Source organism: Chiloscyllium punctatum, chromosome 7 (genome assembly GCF_047496795.1).
Source record: "Chiloscyllium punctatum isolate Juve2018m chromosome 7, sChiPun1.3, whole genome shotgun sequence".
NCBI classification, from domain to species: Eukaryota; Metazoa; Chordata; class Chondrichthyes; order Orectolobiformes; family Hemiscylliidae; genus Chiloscyllium; species Chiloscyllium punctatum.
Window position 1 is genome coordinate 115340838 of NC_092745.1, and position 16903 is coordinate 115357740.

Here is a 16903-nt window from a genome sequence, read left to right on the forward strand (position 1 = left end):
GGGAGGACATGCTCCAACTGAATAAGACATTGATGAGGACGATTGTAAAATACTGTGCACAATTCTAGTCACGGTCCTATAGGAAGGATATTGTTATACTTGAGAGGGTGCAGAAAAGATTTAGAAGGATGCTGCTGGGACTGGAAGCTTTGATTTCTCGGGAGACGCTGAATGGGCTGGGATTTTTTCCCTGGCATGTTGGAGGCTGAGGGGTGATCTTAGAGGTTGATAAAATCACGAGGGATATGGATATGATGAATAGTCAAAGTCTTTTCCTCAGGGTAGGGGAGTCCAAAATGAGAGGACATATTTCATTCTCACTAACACTCAACACTGGAGCCCCCCAGGGATGTGTACTCAGCCCCTTACTGTACACGCTGTATTCCCATGACTGCGTCACCAAATACCAGACTAATGTCATTTACAAGTTCATTGATGACACCACCATCGTTGGTCGAATCTCAGATGGCGACGAAACAGACTAAAGACAGGAGGTGGAAGACATGGAAAAATGGTACACTGAGAATAACCTAGCTCTCAATGCCAGCAAAACCAAGAACTCCTTACTGACTTTCGGCGGGATGTTACTTTTATCCCCCTACACATTAACAGCACAGAGGTGGAATCTGGACAGTGTCAAGCTCCTGGGAGTGTTCATCCACAACAAGCTTTCTTGGACTCTTTGTTTGGACACACTGGTTACAAAGGCCCAACGACGTCTCCTTTTCCTTAGGCAGCTGAGAAAATTTGACACGGCGGCAAATATCCTTGCCAACGTTTATAGGTGCACCATCAAGAGCGTTCTGTCTCTTCCCTGGTATGGCAACTGTACCATTGAAGATCAGAGAAGGTTACAGAGAGTGGCGAACTCGGCCTGGGCAATCACAAAGGCCAACCTCCCATCTATAGAATCCATCTACCAGGCCTGCTGTCGAGGAAAGGCCACCAGCATTCCCAAAGATTCATCCCATCCTGGCAATGCTTTTCTACAACCTCAACCATCATGGAGAAGGTACAGAAGCCTGAACACATGCACCAGCCGGTTTCGAAATAGTTTCTACCTTACTGTTGTTAGAATACTGGATGGACTCTCAAACTCTTAACATTTGCCAGTACCTGTGTTTTTTGTTTTGCTGTGATTTACCTATTATTTACTTATCTATGCTATTTAACTATGTGATCTGCCTGTATTGTTCACAAGACGCAGCTTTTTGCTGTGCCTTGGTACACGTGACAGTCAATTCAATTCAATTCATAGGTTTAAGGTGAGAGGGGAAAGATTTAAAAAGGACCTGGGAGGTAACTTTTTCCATGCAGAGGATGGTGAATACAAGGAGTGAACTGGCAGAGGAAGTGCTGGAGGCTGGTACAATTACAACATTTAAAATGCATCTGGATGGGTATATGAATAGGAAGGGTTTAGAGAGATGTGGACCAAATGTTGGCAAATGGGGCTCGGTCAGATTGGGATGTTGAGTTGGTGCAGGCGAGTTGGCCCAAAGGATTTGTTTCCCTGCTGTATGACTATGACTCTAAGTAACTCAATTCAAGGGTGACTAGAGATGAACACTAACTGCAGGCTTAGTGAGTGACACCCACATCCCTTGAATGACAAAGATGGAGCGTTTAAAATTAGTAGTGCCAGAATTAGAGGAGCAGGGATTACTTCGAGGGTTTACCAAAAGAGAACTGCATTTGTATGACTTGTTTCTCAGCCACAGGACGTCTCAAAGTGCTTTACAGCTAATTAAGTACTTTTGAATTGTATCTACTGTTGTTGGTTCTGAGGCAAGAGGAAATTGCAGAGAAAGGGAAGGGTAAAGCCATGGAAGGATTTTGAAAATATGTATGAGAATTTACAAAACTAAAACATGAAGTAATTGGAACCCAACCTGGGTACGAGAACATGGTGTGACACATGTATGGGACTTTGCAAGTTGTCTTGAGCTTTTTTCATGCTTTCATAGGCAAGACATTTCAATCAGATTACCTTCCTGCTCTTTATAGAATCCCTACAGCGTGGGAGCAGACCATTTGGCCCATCAAAGAGCATCCCAAGCAGACTTCCTCCATCCTATCTCTGTAACCTGCATTTCTCATAGCTGATTGACCTAGCCTGTACATACTTGGACACTATGGGCAATTTAGCATGGTTAATCCACCTAACCTGCGCATCTTTGGACTGTGGGAGGAAACTGGAACATCTGGAGGAAACCCATGCAGACACAGGGACAACACAGACAGCTGCCTAAGACTGGATTCGAACCCAGGTCCCCGATGCTAACTACTGAGTCCCATGCCAAATCTTTTGAAATTTTTAAATTCTGTCAGCTGGGTTTATATGACCCTTAGAAGGTCAGGTACAATGCAGAACTGGGGCTTGTGATTGGGAAAGGGTGGACTGCTGAGTTGTGCAGTTACAGTCTACCCTGAAGTAAACTCAGTTGTAACAAAAATTAAATAAAGAGAGGATGCGAGTGGAAATTATCCTTGAGGATTGGATCATTACAAGTAACAAAACAAGATTAGTCTCTCCTAAGAAAGTAACACATGAATCCATTTCACTTTATGTTACCATTCATACTATATCATCACATTTGGAAATTTCAATATCTTCATGGAAATGCATTTATCTTGCAGTTATCCCACAGCTAATGTCACATTGATGTCTCTTGCATCAGTTTATCTAGGTGGTGTTACCTGTCGGATTTGAAAGCAGGATAGTGAAGGAGGAGTTTGGTATGCTTTCTTTTATTGGTTAGAGTATTGAATAAAGGAGTTGGGAGATCATGTTGCAGCTCTACAGGACGTTGGTTAAGCCACTATTGGAGCATTCTGGTCTCCTTCCTATCGGAAAGATGTTGTGAAACTTGAAAGGGTTCAGAAAAGATTTACAAGGATGTTGCTAGGGTTGGAGGATTTGAGCTATAATCGAGGCTGAACAGGCTGGGGCTGTTTTCCCTGGAGCGTCGGGGGTTGAGGTTTTATAGAGGTTTGCAAAATCATGAGGGGCATTGATAGAATAAATAGACAAGGTCTTTTCCCTGGGGTCGGGGAGTCCAGACTCAAGGGCGTAGGTTTAGGGTGAGAGTGGAAAGATGTAAAAGACACCTCAGGAGCAATGTTTTCACATGTGTATGGAATGAACTGTCAGAGGAAGTGGTGGAGGCTGGTACAATTGCAACATTTAAAAGGCATTTGCATGGGTATATGAATAGGAAGGGTTTGGAGGGATATGGGCCAGGTGCTGGCAGGTGGGACTAGATTGGGTTTGGATATCTGGTCGGCATGGACGGGTTGGACCGAAGGGTCTGTTTCCATGCTGTACATCTCTATGACTTTATGGAGTGCAAGCCACACACTATAGCTTGTTGTTTGGTTTAATTGTTCTTAAAGTAAATAACATGGCAGTAAAAATCATGGCATCCAAGATATGTAAACACTGTTTTATTTTTAATAGCTGGTGGTTTCACTTTAACTGCCTAATCACAGCTGGTTTATTAAAAGGCTTTACATCGTACTCCTGCACTGTACTCTTGAATCCTCCAGTACTGTATCCATGTCTCCCACTTATTTCTCATTTACATGCTGTGCCCTATCATAAGACCATAAGACATAGGAGTGGAAGTAAGGCCATTCGGCCCATCGAGTCCACTCCGCCATTCGATCATGGCTGCTGGGCACTTCAACTCCACTTACCCACATTCTCCCCGTAGCCCTTAATTCCCCGAGAAACAAGAATCTATCAATCTCTGCCTTGAAGACATTTAGCGTCCCGGCCTCCACTGCACTCTGCGGCAATGAATTCCACAGGCCCACCACACTCTGGCTGAAGAAATGTCTCCGCATTTCTGTTCTGAATTTACCCCCTCTAATTCTAAGGCTGTGTCCACGGGTCCTAGTCTCCTCACCTAACGGAAACAATTTCCTAGCATCCACCCTTTCCAAGCCATGTATTATCTTGTACGTCTCTATTAAATCTCCCTTTAATCTTCTAAACACCAATGAATACAATCCCAAGATCCTCAGCCGTTCCTCATATGTTAGGCCTACCATTCCAGGGATCATCCGTGTGAATCTCCGCTGGACACGTTCCAGTGCCAGTATGTCCTTCCTGAGGTGTGGGGACCAAAACTGGACACAGTACCTCAAATGGGGCCTAACCAGAGCTTTATAAAGTCTCTGTAGCACAACGGTGTTTTTATATTCCAACCCTCTTGAGATAAGTGACAACATTGCATTCGCTTTCTTAATCACAGACTCAACCTGCATGTTGACCTTTAGAGAATCCTCGACTAGCACTCCCAGATCCCTTTGTACTTCAGCTTTACAAATTTTCTCACCGTTTAGAAAGTAGTCTGTGCTTTTATTCTTTTTGCCAAAGTGCAAGACCTCGCATTTGTTCAATAGCATCCAAATGAGCACCATTAGTTTACAGACTGTGCTGATCACACTGAGCTCCATATCACCATCACCTCTCTTGATTCTTTGTGTTACTTGATTTTTAGATTGCCTAGGCATTTAGTGACGACCAGTACTGAATGAGCAAAATTTTCCTTCAATTAAATGTTGGGAAATCTATTTTTTTGTTCTCTACTCCAAATTCTGGTCCCTATCTACTGACTATCCCTTCCCTGCCAAAAATGGGATTGAATGAGTCTGATCTTTTTTTTGACTCGTTCACAGGTTGAGGGTGTCGCTGGATAACCAGCATTTTTTGCCCACCCCAGCAGGCATTTCAGAATCAACCACATTGCGGGGGGTTTGGATTCACATGTAGGCCAGACCAGGTAAGGACAGTGGTTTCCTTCCCTAAAGGACGTTAGTGAACCAGTTGGGTTTTTCCAACAATTGACAATGGATTCCTGGTCATGATAGACTCTTGATTCGAGATATTTATTGAATTCAGATTCCACCATCTTCCATGGCACGATTCATACCCGGGTTCCCAGGACATTATCTGGGTCTCTGGGCTAAGAGTCCAGTGATAAGACCATGATACCATTGCTTCTGCTGAGTGTCATGTTTGATCCCGCGATGGACTTCCATACAGGTGTGCCTGATCACTAAGTTTGTAACATTTCAAAATATCTGTAGCATAGTTCTCTTTACTATACTGTAATCTAATTTAATCACTGGTTAGACTACCATCTTGTTACTCTAGATCCCTTAGTGAATTTTACAATTTGTACTTTGACACATTTTATTTGATTGAACTGTTGATGAAATATAGTCACTTTTAGTACTTCAGTTCAGGAGTTGCATGGTGCAAATTTCAATGCCATTCCACTTGTACAAATTTTATTTTAAAGTTAGATTCTGCACCTGTGTGTGAATAGAAAAGATGTTCAGCCTAAAATATATATTATTGTTACCATCAGTACATCATGTGACATTAGAGAAGGTTTTACATAAAAGACTCCACATGGAAACAGTAACACAATGAATAATGTTACTGGAAGATAATCTAATTAATGGTCCACTGGTTCAAATCCCACCACAGCAGCAGGGAAAATTTAAATCCAATAATACATCTAGAAGAAAAACTAGTCTCAGGGCTACCATATCTTCTCTACTTCAATTTGACCAAATATAAACTAAGAGAACGTTTTGCTGATCATTTCAGCCAGGCCATAAGGACCAGCCTGACCTCCTGGTCACCGTCCATTTTCAATTCCCCTTCCCACTCCCCCTCCAACATGTCCATCCTCGGCCTCATCCATTACTACAGTGAATCAGACCACAAATTGGAGGAACAACACCTTATCTTCAGCTTGGACAGCCTACAGCCCTGAGGACTCAACATTGAGTTCTCCAATTTCAAATCACTTTCCCACTCATCCCTGGACTCGCTTTCCAGCCTCACCACCTCCCTTTCATTTCTCGTACCAACCCTTCTTTCCAGCTACCAACCGGATTCATTCCTCCTAATGTCCAACCAGGTCATACTCACCACCCGTATTCACCTTTCACTACCTTGCCACTCTGGCCTTCTCACCACCCATAACCTTCCCCCCTATCCCCACCTGCATTCCTGAAGAAGCATTATACCCGAAATGTCAATTTCTCCATCTCAAGATGCTGCCTGGCTTTGTGTTCTTCCAGCCTTCTGCTTGCCTACTTTGGATTCCAGCAACTATAGTTTTTTTTGTCTCAAACCTTCTCTTAGCTTCCAACATGTTTACATAAAAACATAGGAACAGGACATTCAGACCCCAAAGCCTGGATGTCATGGCTGTTCTGTGGTCTAACTCCATATACCTGTCTTTGACCATATCACTTAACTTTTCACTAATCAAAGAAATTATCTAGCTCAGATTTAAAACTAACTTGCATCCTTTCTTTGTCAAATAAGATGGCCAGTCCTTTACACACTATTTCAGATGCAGTCTCACCAGGACACTGTAAAATTGAAGTTCGGTTTCTCTACTCTTTTGTATTCAATTTCCCTTGCATTAAGTCACAAGGGCGCTCCTAGTTATTTGCTGTACCCATGTACTAATCTTTTACAAATCATGCACTAGGGCATCTCGATTCCTCTATCTCTTCAAGCTCAGTATTTAGATAATACAGTCGGTTCTGCTGTAACGCGTTAGTTACGTTCTTATGCAATCCAGTGTTATAAGAAAATAATGTCAACACATTTAAGCTAATGGGACTAGAATCGTGTTATAACCTAATTGTGTAAGAACTTAATAAATGCTTTGTGTCAGTCTTCACGGTGGAAGACATGAGTAATATCCCAACAATTAAGGAGAGTCAAGGGACAGTTGAGTATTGGAGCCATTACAAAAGAGAAAGTGCTAGAAAAGCTACAAGGTCTAAAAATTGACAAATCTCCTGGCCTGGATGGGCTGCATCCTAGAGTTCTGAGGGAGGTGGCTGAAGAAATAGCAGAGGCATTGGTTATAATCTTTCAAAAATCATTGGAGTCTGGGAAAGTCCCAGAAGATTGGAAAATCACTTTTGTAACCCACATGATCAAGAAAAGATCAATATTAAAGATGGAAAATTACAGGCCAATTAGCCTAACCTCAGTTGTAGGTAAAATTCTAGAAACCATGTAAAGGATGAGATTTCTAAATTCTTGGAAGTGCAGGGTTGGATTAGAACAAGTCAGCATGGATTTAGTAAGGGAGGTTGTGCCTGACAAGCCTGTTGGAATTCTTTGAAGAGGTGACAAGTAGGTTAGACCAGGGAAACCCAGTGGATGTTCTCTACCTTGACTCCCAAAAGGCCTTTGATATGGTGCCTCACAGGAGGCTGCTGAGTAAGGTGAGGGCCAATGGTGTTCGAGATGAGCTACTGGTATGGATTGAGAATTGGCTGTCTGACAGAAGGGAGAGAGTTGGGATAAAAGCTTCCCGCAGGGAAGTGTTGGGGCCGCAGCTGTTCACTTTATATATAAATGATCTGGATGAAGGAACTGAGGGCATTTTGGCGACGTTCGCCGATAATGCGAAGTTAGGCGGACAGGCAGGTAGTTCTGAGGAGGTGGGGAGGCTGCAGAAAGATTTAGACAGTTTAGGAGATTGGTCCAGGAAATGGCTGATGAAATTCAATGTGAGCAAATGTGAGGTCTTGCACATTGGAAAAAAGAATACAGGCATGGACTATTTTTAAAACGGTCAGAAAATTCCTAAAGCCAAAGTACAGAGGGATTTGGGAGCGCTAGTCCAGGATTCTCTCAAGGTTGACTTGCAGTTGAGTCTGTGGTTAAGAAAGCAAATATAATGTTTTCATTTATCTCAAGAGGGTCGGAATGTAAAAGCAGCGATGTGCTACTGAGACTTTCCAAAGCTCTAGTTAAGCCCCATTTAGAATACTGTGTCCAGTTTTGGGCCCCACACCTCAGGAAGGACATACGGGCACTGGAGCGTGTCCAGCGGAGATTCACACGGATGATCCTTGGAATGGTAGGCCTAATGTATGATTAACAGCTTAGGATCCTGGGATTGTATTTGTTAGAGTTTAGAAGGTTGAGAGGAGATCTAATAGAAAATTACAAGATAACGCATGGCTTAGATAAGGTGGACGCTGGGAAGTTGTTTCCGTCAGGTGGGGATACTCGGACCCGTGGGCACAGCCTTAGAATTAGAGGGGGTCAATTTAAAACTGAAATGAGGAGACATTTCTACAGTCAGAGAGTGGTGGGCCTGTGGAATTCATTGCCATGGAGCATAGTGGAGGCTGGGACATTAAATGTCTTCAGGGCAGAGGTCAATAAATTATTAATCTTGCAAGGAATTAAGCGATATGGGGAGAATGCAGGTAAGTGGCATTGAAATGCCCATAAGCCATAATTGAATGGCGGAGTGGACTTGATGGGTTGAATGACCTTACTTCCACTCTTCTGTCTTATGGTCTTATTACTAATACATGCTTTAAAAGTTCATGCTTTAGAAACAGTGACCCCAACTTGTCAATTGTGTTATAGCGAATTCGTATTAACAGAATGTGCGTTCTAGCGGAATGACCTGTATGCTTTTTATTTTAACTACCAGAAAGACAATTTCATATTTTCCCAAATTATTATTTTTGTCTCTAATTCATTGATGGGATGTGGGTGCATTTGAATGGACCAGCATTTGTTGCCCATCCAATTTATGGCCCTAGAAAGCTACTCAGTTCGAGGGACAATTAATTGCTCTCTGTTTAGAGCCATGTATGGAGCAGATGAGGTAAGGGCAGTAGTTTCTTTTTCCTAAAGGACCATAGTGAATCATCCGAGTTTTTATGGCAGTCAACAGCGGGTTAGCATTTAACAGTACTTAACAATATAATTGCAGACTGTTTTATTGAATGAAAGTTTGCTGTCTGCCATGTAAGAACCTATCACCAGAGTATTATTCAGGGCCTCTGGGTTACTATTATGGTAATATTGCCACTATGCTACCATCTCCCCTATATCTTTGCTCAGTTACTCGACTGAGCTATATCTATTTGTTGCCTCCTTTTCCTCTGGAAAGTGTTGGTAGATTTCTCTTACTTTTTTGTTGTACATCTTTATCGCTTTTTAAACTATAATGAATGCACAAAACGTTTTTCATAGATTGCTAGCTGTGCAGTGGCATGGTTTATGCTGAGTCTTAAGTTCCTGGATCGCAAAACGAGTGTGGGAACAGGAGAGTGTGTCACCCCATTTCAATGAATGTAAATGTGTTACTTTTCCTGTGAAAATTGCATTAAAATACTTAGCTTAAATTGTTTTGATTTTATAAATCAAAATAATAAATTGGACTTGATGCTTTCCTGTCAGTACTTTTACAATGCTATAATCAGAAATGCACAGAAAAATGTTTTAAGGAACGTCTGACCTCACTGACAATTGAACTGCAATGTTATGAGCCTCTGTACTTCAAAATTTGCTCAGCCTTCAGATGTCTTTTTTCTGACCAGCTATCTGTGTGCAATAACCATTCTAGAGCAAACATCATTAGAAACAAAAACTTAGGTAATCAAGCTTAAATCTGTCCAGGCAACTTTATCTTGATTGCAAATCTCCCTCTAAATTATTTTGCTGGGGCTGACAGCGCTGTCGATGTAATTGAGTAGGAAAAATTATTTTAGTCAGATTTATAGGGCCAAGAATAAATATATTTTTATAGTATAATGAATTACAGAAGAATTGGCATCCAACTCGTCAACTTTTTATTACCTTTTTAATGCAACTTTCTGTGCTGGTTTACTTTCCCTGTCTGTTGCCTTAAGTCGCTCAGACATTTCCCAGCATTAATTAAGAATGACTCACTCAGGCTAAGACTAAAATAGGATTTAAAAGAACAGAAAAATTGGATACTTCATCAGCAAGACATGCCACACAATGTAAAACTGTAGCTCCCTTGGTTATTGCAGTGACCTCTTGATATCATAAAAACTTTGTTCCTTAACCATTCTCTTTGCTTTAGTAATTAAATTGAATTATAGAAATGACAAAACAGATACTTCACTGCAATGATTATGCGTCTCTGCCTTTAGTAGCATAATCTGATATTCACTTCACTTTCATTTAAAAGACTCAATGTTTTGGTGCAGGCTTTTGGAGACTGATAGCAAGTCTTTGAAATCTGTAAATGGATCTCGCCGAAATAGTGGATCTTCATTGGTATCTAGTTCTTCTGCTTCAAGTAATCTAAGCCACCTGGAAGAAGATTCCTGGATCCTCTGGGGAAGAATTGTGAACGAGTGGGATGATGTACGGAAAAAGAAAGAGAAGCAGATGAGGGTAAGGACCAGAAACCAGTGGTGCTTTTCCTATTTTCCTGATATTTTAAATGGTAGGGTATAAAATCTATTGGGTAGCTTTTCGAAAAAGGAGCTATGTTTTAACTTCAGAATTTATCTCTTTGTACAGTCCGTTTGTTGCACTATTGAAACATCACTGTTCCGTGGTGTTGAATGCTACTGCTGATCTTTGACAAGCAGTAAATATCATTTAAATTCTGTTGAGCATGTGGTCATAGCAACAACTGAAGATCTGTTGGAAGTAGGCATTTAATGTTATTACCTCGGATATTCTGACATGCAGTGTAGACCAATGTGTACAGCCTCATTCTTAAATCTAGGATAACGCGTGGCTGTGATGTTCTGCTGATTTCCTTCATTGATAAAGCACCCATATAAATGGTATTTGGTTAATGACCATCGTAGTTTGTTTCCAACGTGTGCAGTGCACAAAGATCTCGAATTAATTTACGAAGACTGATTATCTAATTCTGCATATTGTTTGAAATGTTTAAGGCAATCGATTCAGAATATTTAAAATGGTCAAAGATTCAGAAGTTTTGTAACAGGGTGCTATTTTCTTTTGTGCCAGACTTGAGGACAAGGGACACAGTTTTACAATCTGAGTATGTTCAAATAGAAGTAATATATTAAACAACTTTTCAAACAAATGGTGTTGGAAATATGGACCTCTCCCATGCAAAAAGCTTTGGAATTTGGGTTGAACTTTCTTGACTGAAGTTGGATCTTTGATAAGGTTAACAAAAAAGATGAAGTACTGTATTGGGAAAATGGCGTTGAGATGCAGTTTAGCCATTATCTGATTAAATCGTGAAGTAAGCTTCAGTGAGCTTCACTTTAAGGCTATATCCCTTCCACTCATCTTCAGATTGTTATCAGTAAAACAATCTCAAAACCTCGAACAATTGCAATTTTTAACAGGAAAACAAATTTACTTATTATTTGATGCTAATATTAGGAGTAGCCAAGTGTGTAGTGCTGAAAAACCGCAGCAGGTCAGGCAGCATCTGAGGAGTAGGAGAATCGATGTTTCGGGCTTAAGCCCTTCATCAGGAATGGGGCTTGTGGTCCAGGGATGCTGAGAGATTAATGGGAGGGAATGGGGCTAGGGGGAGTAAGGCTCGTGGAGCTCCTGCTTTGACTTTGTTTGTTCTGTCTGGAAGAGATTTGATTTGGGGGTGTTCCACTTAATAAGGATTGGAAGTGATGCATTGCTGGGCTTGGAAAAGTTCCAACTATAAAAATACTACTTTTGAGTTGATACAAACTCGTTTTGTACTTATTAAACTAACAGTATCAATTTGGGCAAAGGCAGTGAAAGTTTTGAGTTTGCCTCCATTGACTGCACTGTTTATTGTAAACTTCCCAATTTGTTTATGCTATGGTGTATGGAAAGACAGACATATTAAGAAGTCAGTAAGTGAGTACCATGATCTAGTCCTTGCATTTCCAAAAGTTCAGTAAATTACTCTCCATTTCACATCCAAGTCCAATCCAATGATACCCAACCTGAAAGATTTCTTTGAATAGGAGGCAAACCAACTTGTCAATGTAAAATGACTCTAAGAAACAGATGTAAGATTTCATTGCTTGGAGATATGAGCTAACTACCAACTCAAAAAGTTCATCTCTTGAAACTATTACAAACTGGACTTTCAACTTCTAATTTTCTTCTGACAAGAAAAAAAAAGTTGCCTGCTCACCAACATGCATGAGCAACCACTCTGTTCTGCATATGAGGAGTTTTGATGTCATGAAAGTTCATGTGAAATACAATATAGCTTGTCCAAAAATTGCAGTCAAATCTATAAATTTTAATATTAGTTTCTGGGATGTGTGTGCATCAACCCCAGATTACCTTTGAGAGCCATTTCCTAAACATTTCCACTGTTTTGCTATTTGGGATGAACTCCAGGGTTTTGAGCCAATAACAAGTAATGAATGACCTATATTTCCACTGCATGCTGTGGTGTAATGAGTAACCCTTTAATTACCAAGTGTTTCAATTTTTACTATAAAAATTAGTTAATTGACAACTGAGAATAAGATTGTTTCATAGTAATAACATTATTGCTCTGCCAGTGTGATGAAGTAATTAACCTGACACTGATCCAAATATTGATATGATTAATGTAATTATTGTAGAGTTGTTTGGAATAATAGACAACAAACAGGATCCAGTTTTAAGAGTTCAAACTGTAAGATAGTGCAATTGTTAAGAAATGTGAGTCAACATTGATTTGGCAGTTAAAAGGCCCCTTTTTATTTACGGACAATTCACTTTGACTCTTGTTTGTTAGGTTGATTGTAGAATTGATGGTGTGCTTCATATTTGTTTTAGAAAAGGTTTTCATTTAAAGTTACTTTGGCTATCCTTAGAGATATAATACATTTTGCTTGGATTCATGAAAATTAAACCACAATAATGTCTTAATGTCTTCGAGGAGGTGACCAAGCATGTGGATGAGGGTAGAGCAGTGGATGTAGTGTACATGGATTTTAGTAAGGCATTTGATAAGGTTCCCCATGGTAGGCTTATGCGGAAAGTCAGGAGGCATGGGATAGAGGGAAATTTGGCCAATTGGATAGAAAACTGGCTAACCGGTCGAAGTCAGAGAGTGGTAGTAGATGGTAAATATTCAGCATGGAGTCCAGTTACAAGTGGAGTTCCGCAGGGATCAGTTCTGGGTCCTCTGCTGTTTGTAATTTTTATTAATGACTTAGATGAGGGAGTCGAAGGGTGGGTCAGTAAATTTGCAGATGATACAAAGATAGGTGGAGTTGTGGACAGTGAGGAGGGCTGTTGTCGGCTGCAGAGGGACTTAGATATGATGCAGAGCTGGGCTGAGGAGTGGCAGATGGAGTTCAACCCTGCCAAGTGTGAAGTTGTCCATTTTGGAAGAACAAATAAGAATGCGGAATACAGGGTTAATGGTAGGGTTCTTGGTCAGGTGGAGGAACAGAGGGATCTTGGGGTCTACGTACATAGATCTTTGAAAGTTGCCACTCAGGTGGATAGAGTTTGTAAGAAGGCCTATGGAGTATTATCGTTCATTAGCAGAGGGATTGAATTCAAGAGTCGTGAGGTGATGTTGCAGCTGTACAGGACTTTGGTTAGGCCACATTTGGAGTACTGTGTGCAGTTCTGGTCGCCTCACTTTAGGAAAGATGTGGAAGCTTTGGAGAGGGTGCAGAGAAGATTTACCAGGATGTTGCCTGGAATGGAGAGTAGGTCGTACGAGGATAGGTTGAGAGTTCTCGGCCTTTTCTCGTTGGAACGGCGAAGGATGAGGGGTGACTTGATAGAGGTTTATAAGATGATCAGAGGAATAGATAGAGTAGACAGTCAGAAACTTTTTCCCCGGGTACAACAGAGTGTTACAAGGGGACATAAATTTAAGGTGAAGGGTGGAAGGTATAGGGGAGATGTCAGGGGTGGGTTCTTCACCCAGAGAGTGGTGGGGGCATGGAATGCGCTGCCCGTGGGAGTGGTAGAGTCAGATTCATTGGCGACCTTTAAGCGGCATTTGGATAGGTACATGGATGGGTGCTTAATCTAGGATAGAAGTTCGGCACAACATCGTGGGCCGAAGGGCCTGTTCTGTGCTGTATTGTTCTATGTTCTATGTTCTATGTTCTATGTTCCCCACTGCCTTCTCAAGGGCAACTGAGGGCGGGCAATAACTGCTGGCCAGCCAGCGGCACCCACAGCCCATGAATGAATATGGAAAAAAATTGTCAGTGTAAATTTCCTTAAATTATGCATCATTATGGCAAATATTTGCTCCAAGACTGCTTTTTATTTCCTTTGGATGGCCGAAGGCACTTTACAATGAAAAATTCAGTCACTGTTAAGGGAACAAACATACCAGTTCATGTGTGCACAGCAAGACCCTGCAAAGAGTAAATTAATAAATGATCAGGTTGGGAAAAATGTTGGACAGAGCAATAGAAAAACTTGGAAATCTGATCCTGAATTGATAGACAGGTGTTCTTAACGTTTCATCTCGCAGGTTACATTTCTGACAACACAGCCCTCTTTCAGTACTGCATTGAAATGTCAGGTGAGAGGGAATATGTGAACACATCTACGTTGAGGTTTGAATCCATAACTTTGTCTCAGAACTAAATATTCTCCGAAATAAGTTGAGCTGACATAAAATAAGAAAATTCATATGTTAGCTGTTCAGGAATCAGTTGATGTCAGGAAAATTGCTGGTGAGTAACCAGGTTGTGCAGGTCAGGGAGTGTTCTGAGCTGTCAATATAATGCTGGTTCTGTACCAATTTTAGGTATCAGTCTCCAAGTTGGCACCATTGTTATTAATATTGCCATAATTTTTCCAATGCTGTTGGGAATCATGTTATAACAGTATTCTTCAATAGCTATTACAGCTTTGGTATTGTTGCACCCTCTCAGAGCTGAAACTGTTATGTTTATTGGACAAAGCGCGTTGACAATCCTAGAAAGCTGAGCCATTTCTTTGGTTGTAACTTAAGGGGTTACAAATTCTAATACATTACAGCACTAATTTCTCTCTCTGTGCAACAGCTAGGTTAAACAAACTTCCAGTAAAAAAAAAGCACAAACTGAGAATTTGAAATTATTTTCTGTACCTTTCAGGAACTTGTTCGAAAGGGGATTCCTCATCATTTTCGAGCTATCGTGTGGCAGCTACTATGCAATGCTCAAAATATGCCTATTAAAGACCAGTATTCAGAGTTATTGAAGATGACCTCGCCATGTGAAAAACTTATAAGAAGAGACATTGCTAGAACGTATCCAGAGCATGATTTTTTCAAAGAGAAAGACAGCCTGGGACAGGAGGTTCTATTTAATGTTATGAAGGTAAACTTGTCATTTAAACGTAATTACTTATGAAGTGCAGCCTCTTGATTACAAGGAGTCTCCCTACATTTTAAAGTAAATTTGTAATTTGAGCAAGAAACAAACTTCAAAAGGGATGTTGTTGCAACAGTGCACAGTTAAAATATTTTTCCCTTCTCCTTGAGGCTAAGAAAAATACACCTTGATGCACAGGAAAGTTTCATTTTATTTAAGGAATGTCTTGATGTTATATCCAGAAAAACACCTTGTGTGTCCGTGTGAATTTTTATTTTCTGTATGATTTTGGCCTGTCCAGTTTAAGATTAAATTGTCAGCGCTTGTGTTGCACAGTGATACCTTCACAGAAACTGCATTGATGATTTCAAACTCATTTGTAGAAGATCCTTCCAAGTGGAAGAGAAAATATGACTCCATTAGTATGTACTGAATTTAAAGGTTAGCCCTGAGGTGGAAAATCATATGCAGAGCTAAAACATAATTACTGTTTGCTTATTTAAAGGGTCTATGAATGCTGTGGGGGTGGTGAAATTGCCATGGAAACATCAGAAGTAATATGAGCAGTTACATCTGTCCTACATAATTGACACTAAAGTTAGAGACTGCATCTTTAAAGTTAGTCAGCTTGGGCCTCAAATACCCAGCAGTTTTTAAAACCCGTTTTTGAGTACTCACTAATAATTTACTTGCTGAATATATATGTTTAGATGATGAAAGTTACCTTTGCAGAAACAAGCAAGTTGCTTGACTGCTACTGGGCTGATTGAGTATTGGAATATGCTTCACAACGGGCATTGTAGAATGCATAGTGGCCCCACAGTGCAGCAAGAGGCCATTAGGTTCATCAAGTCTGCACCACCCTCCAAAGAGCACCCCACCCTATCCTCATTACCCCTCATTTGTCAAGGCTAATCCACCTAGCCTACAGATCCCTGTACACTACTGAGCAATTTAACATGGCTAATCTACTTAACCTGCACATCTTTGGATTGTAGGAGGAAACTGGAGCAGCTGACCAGAACCCAAGCAGACACAGAATGTCTGTTTGAAGTTTGCAAGACAGCCTAGGCTGGAATTGATCCTGAGTCTCTGGTGCTTTGAGACAGCAGTGCTAACCATCAAGCCACCATGCCATGCAGCCAGATGAAACTTCCTGTAGAAGCTAGTGTTTGAAAGTGCAGACAACTTCAAAATATAAATGTACAATGTGCGTTTTGTGTTTTGAAATTTCTTTATCTGTGTAACACAGAACTAGGAATTTTGGGAGTAAAATTCAACATTGAATAATGCAAAATATAAAAGGTACATCAGCCAGCTTTTGTCTCAATTTTTTTTGTGTCAAGAGAAATCAGGTAGACTGAAAAACATATGTCAGTATCTGCTTGGTGTTCCTCTATTCCTAGTGTGCAGTACTTTCCTGGCCATGAAATTAAATGTAGTCCAGTTATTGACCTGGAATTCAGTTGCGTTGCTATCAGTTGAATTGCTTAATTTGGAAAGATCATTTTTCATATTACAGTGAAGAAAAAGCTTTTTTGAAGAACATTTCAGATTTCCATCATTTTGAAGGTTGCTTAAAAGATTTTGTGGCTCAAGTCTGTTCTGTTTAAAAAAAGAGAACAAAGTATAATCTAGTTAATAATAATCTTATGTAGTTCTTCCAAAGAAAATGCTATATTTACAAAAATAAGAGATTCTGTACATAGGAATGCAAATAGTCATTTGGTAGCAGAGAACCGCTGAAACATTTTGTCAAAACCTTTCATTGTGCAGACATTGGCATTCTGGCTAATGTCCTAATGTAAAGGTGAAC

General features: G+C 40.5%; 1 protein-coding gene across 6 annotated transcripts in view; it reads left to right on the forward strand.

Moving 5' to 3' along the window:
* Positions 1-16903, forward strand: part of LOC140480072 (ecotropic viral integration site 5 protein homolog) — a 266405-nt gene that overhangs the window by 74189 nt on the left and 175313 nt on the right. For 5 of the 6 annotated variants that reach the window (XM_072574675.1, XM_072574674.1, XM_072574677.1 and 2 more), the window contains 2 exons: positions 10036-10225; positions 14869-15093. In XM_072574675.1, coding sequence (XP_072430776.1) covers positions 10036-10225; positions 14869-15093 — 415 coding nt within the window. The remainder of the gene's footprint in view (positions 1-10035; positions 10226-14868; positions 15094-16903) is intronic. The other variant, XM_072574679.1, reaches the window with a different exon arrangement.